At 34.3% G+C, this 3,450-nt stretch overlaps 1 protein-coding gene across 1 annotated transcript; it reads right to left on the reverse strand.

Annotated features, from left to right (window-relative positions):
• Positions 1 to 1,471: 1,471 nt before the first annotated feature.
• On the reverse strand, positions 1,472 to 3,134 carry LOC132029632 (pathogen-associated molecular patterns-induced protein A70-like). The gene has a single exon (XM_059418919.1). The coding sequence runs from the start codon at positions 2,984 to 2,986 to the stop codon at positions 1,952 to 1,954; it is 1,035 nt and encodes a 344-aa protein (XP_059274902.1). The 5' UTR covers positions 2,987 to 3,134; the 3' UTR covers positions 1,472 to 1,951.
• Positions 3,135 to 3,450: the final 316 nt, after the last annotated feature.

The following is a 3,450-nucleotide window of genomic DNA, read 5'->3' on the forward strand; positions in this document are numbered from 1 at the left end:
CAGGTAAGTCACTGAGCTGTCTCCTTTAAACTAAATTTATTTTGTATTCACCTTGCCGACTGGAAGATGAAGTAAAATAGGCACATAACAAATACAAGAAAGATTCCACAGTGGAATAATAATTGGAGTAATTGCTTAATCCTTAGAAAAAGATGCTTATACTACACTTATTTTAAGATTAATAATAACACCATAACATATTATGCACTTAGAATCTTTTATCATTGAAAATTATATCACGAAATGTTGTTTAATATTGTTCCCAACAAAAAGTGAAACTTCTAGTCTAGTCTAACTAGAAGATGCTCTAACCAGTAGTGACCAAGGAAAAAGCCTTAAACTTTGGATCATATGGTCGCAGATCACTTGTGAATGGGACCTATCAACAAAATTCCCAAAAAATAAAAAAATTGTGGAAAGGGGCTAGTCATAGCTGTCACCATTTAAATATGGCCCCATCTACCACACCCTGACCATCATAATATCATATGATTGCCCCTAAACAAAGGAAAGTTAGTAGTGACCATTAAATTCCCTCCGAAGATCCATTCAAGAACTTGCAACCCTAGTGAAGATGTGTGAACAAATACCACACAGCAAATGCAAACAAAATATATTTATAAGGTACTGTTGATGCTTTTATAGTATAAGGTCTTTTAAGAAAATCGTACAAACTTGATCTGAAGCAGATTATCACTAATGTTAAGTGAATCTCTGAACTATTTTAATCCAATTAGTATCAAAGTAGGTAGTTCACCAAGACTAATACTAGATGCCAGTGATTGTGTAAAGCCAACTTACTGTCTTTACTTGTCTACGAGCTGATTGGCACCTTTACCTATAACTTTGATATCAAGATGCATATACGCAAAAGAAGATAGTGGGTTTTGGTGACTATAATTACTCAATATCTGGGTGGCATACAACTAATTTCCAAATTAATTTCATAAATGGTGATGGCCATGTGAAACTTAGTTCAAAGAAAAGATTGTTGGGTGTGTGAAAAATTCCATAAGAAAAGTAAAAAAAAAAAAAAAAAAACGATGTTGGATATTGACCCAAAGCGGATGATACCACATCATATAAATAAGAGTTATTGGTTTGTTTTAACCCAACAACCCTTGTTCCCATAATGAATCAAGAATTTCACTTCAAATTTCATTTATCTCATATACTAAGAGATTCTTTTCTTCTTTTTTGGATAGGTTATACTAGGGGAAAAATAGAAGTCTCAACAAGAGGTTGTCTACATAATTTTATTGCAATTTGACAAACAATAAATTATCTACAATCTTCTCTAGTTCATCAACCCGTGATTAGGGTGGACACTTTCTTGTTAAGTGGCTGACAGTTTTAATATTTTTTGACACAATCAAAAAAACTTAAACTACTTACAAATGTATTCATTGTCAAAAAAGAGAAAGGGAACATGGGATATGGAATATGGATGGGATAATGCACTGGACTCAACTGAAAAAATGAAAATATATATATATGATACTAACACAAATACAGACCCTAAAATCTATGGATGGGCCAGTCTTTGATCTTTTCTTCACCATAAACAGTCATTAGAAACAATAAAATTGCCAAAAGTACATCAGAAACATTAAAAAAAAAAAAAAAAGGATTGGAGATTTTCTTTGAGGACATTTGTTGAAGGAAATTAAAAAAAAGATGACCTATTTGAACAGAGAGTTTAAAATGTGGACTAAATTCACAGTACACTGAAATTAGCTCCAACAACACAATGAGCCCCATTTTCAGACACTGCAAACCATACATTTGCAATGTAGTTGTAAAATTACTAAAATGCCCATCCACATAACCCCCCATTTGAACTTTCATTAGATCCCATCACAATCTTACTTTTTTCCAATTTCTCCAAACAGCCCCCAAAACTAATCAAAAACTTCAAATTAACCCCTCAGAAAACAGAGAATTTTACCTTTTAACTCCCTCTGCCAATCATCTCCTTGTACCTTAAAATAGAATCCAACCTCTGCAACTTCAACTGTTGCTTAAACTTATTAATAAAATCATCAGCTTTAGCATCAACTTCATTGTCTTCATTAGCACTCCTTTCCTTTGTAGTAGCTGGTCTTCTTGCTTCAACAATAGCTTCTTCTTCAAAATGTGCAAATGGTGATTTCATACTTGCTGATTTCTTCATCTTTGTTGGTAACTTCACTTGAGCTTCACCTGAATATGGCTTTGTATCTGATCTGCTCCTTGACACGTGGCGTTCGCTGGTTAACTGACTGTACACTTCATCTAAGCTCTTAAACTCACCTCCTCCTCCTTCTTCTTCTTCTTCTTCTTCTTCTTCGTTGATTGGCTTAAAATCAAAATGGGTGTTCATATTTTCATTTTTTTGTTCATAGGCTGGGTTAAAGTTGAAATCTTGATCCATATTTTCATGTTTTTGTTCATGGTTTGGTTGGAAGTTGAAATCTTGATCTACATTTTTAGGTTTTTGTTCGTGGGTGTGTTGAAAAAGGTATTGGGTTTGAGATTCTTGAAGATTTTCTTGATGGGTTTGTTGGAAATCGTACTGGGTTTGTTGCTTTTGAATATTTTCTTGATTGAAAATGTACTGAGTACTGGTACCTGGTTCGATGGTAGTTTGTTCAGGTGCTGGTTCAAAAATGTAATGTGTTGGTGGTTCAAAAGGGGTTTCTTCTTCTTGTTGATGATGGGTTTGGTCAAAGTTGTAATCTTTAACGTGTTCTTGAGATCTGTAATTTGAGAAATTTATGGATTTGATGCGTTGAAGAAGTGAAGGAGATCTAGCAAGTTTAGTAGGCTGTTGTTCTTGTTCTTGTTGTTGTTTAGGATGAGTTTGTTTTTGGTTAGCGAAGGAAGAAGTAAAAGCAATGGTAGCAATCATAACATTGAGAAGAACAAAAAGAATAGTGGGAGTGAACCAGCTATTCATGGATGTCCAGATTGAAGAATAAACAGTAGATACAGAGTCATCAAGCATGGTGAATCTTGTAGAGAGAGAAAGGAATTCTAGAGAGAGAGTGGAAGTGAAAGTGGCGAGCAAAGATAGGAGAGTGGAGTCAGGAATAGAGTTTGGACATGGTAAAGCAGAGGAAAGATAGCAAGTGGTGGGTGGGAAGGATGTGGGGCGATGGCGCTTCTCCTTAATTAGAGGTTTTGAGTTTGGACTTTGGATATAGAAAATTTTTTGATAGAGAGTGCTTTCCCAAATAGAATTTTACACGGCACGAATTCAAATATAATCAAGCTTCAATGTGAATACTAAACACCGGCTGAAAAATAAAAATAAAAAGTGGTGGGTGGGATCAGGGCATGGGGATGAATGAGAGTGGGTTGAGTTACACTTTTTTTTTTTTTTTCCTGCATGGGATTTTTTTAAACTTAAATTATTTTCCCAATCAAATTAAATTAATCTACAAAAAATATAGGAGTAAATATTTATAC

This window comes from Lycium ferocissimum, chromosome 9 (assembly GCF_029784015.1).
Source record: "Lycium ferocissimum isolate CSIRO_LF1 chromosome 9, AGI_CSIRO_Lferr_CH_V1, whole genome shotgun sequence".
Classification (NCBI taxonomy): Eukaryota; Viridiplantae; Streptophyta; class Magnoliopsida; order Solanales; family Solanaceae; genus Lycium; species Lycium ferocissimum.

What these genes read in the sequence shown, in the direction of transcription:
- LOC132029632 (XM_059418919.1), bottom strand. Translation starts at nt 2,986, where the DNA reads ATGCTTGATGACTCTGTATCTACTGTTTATTCTTCAATCTGGACATCC.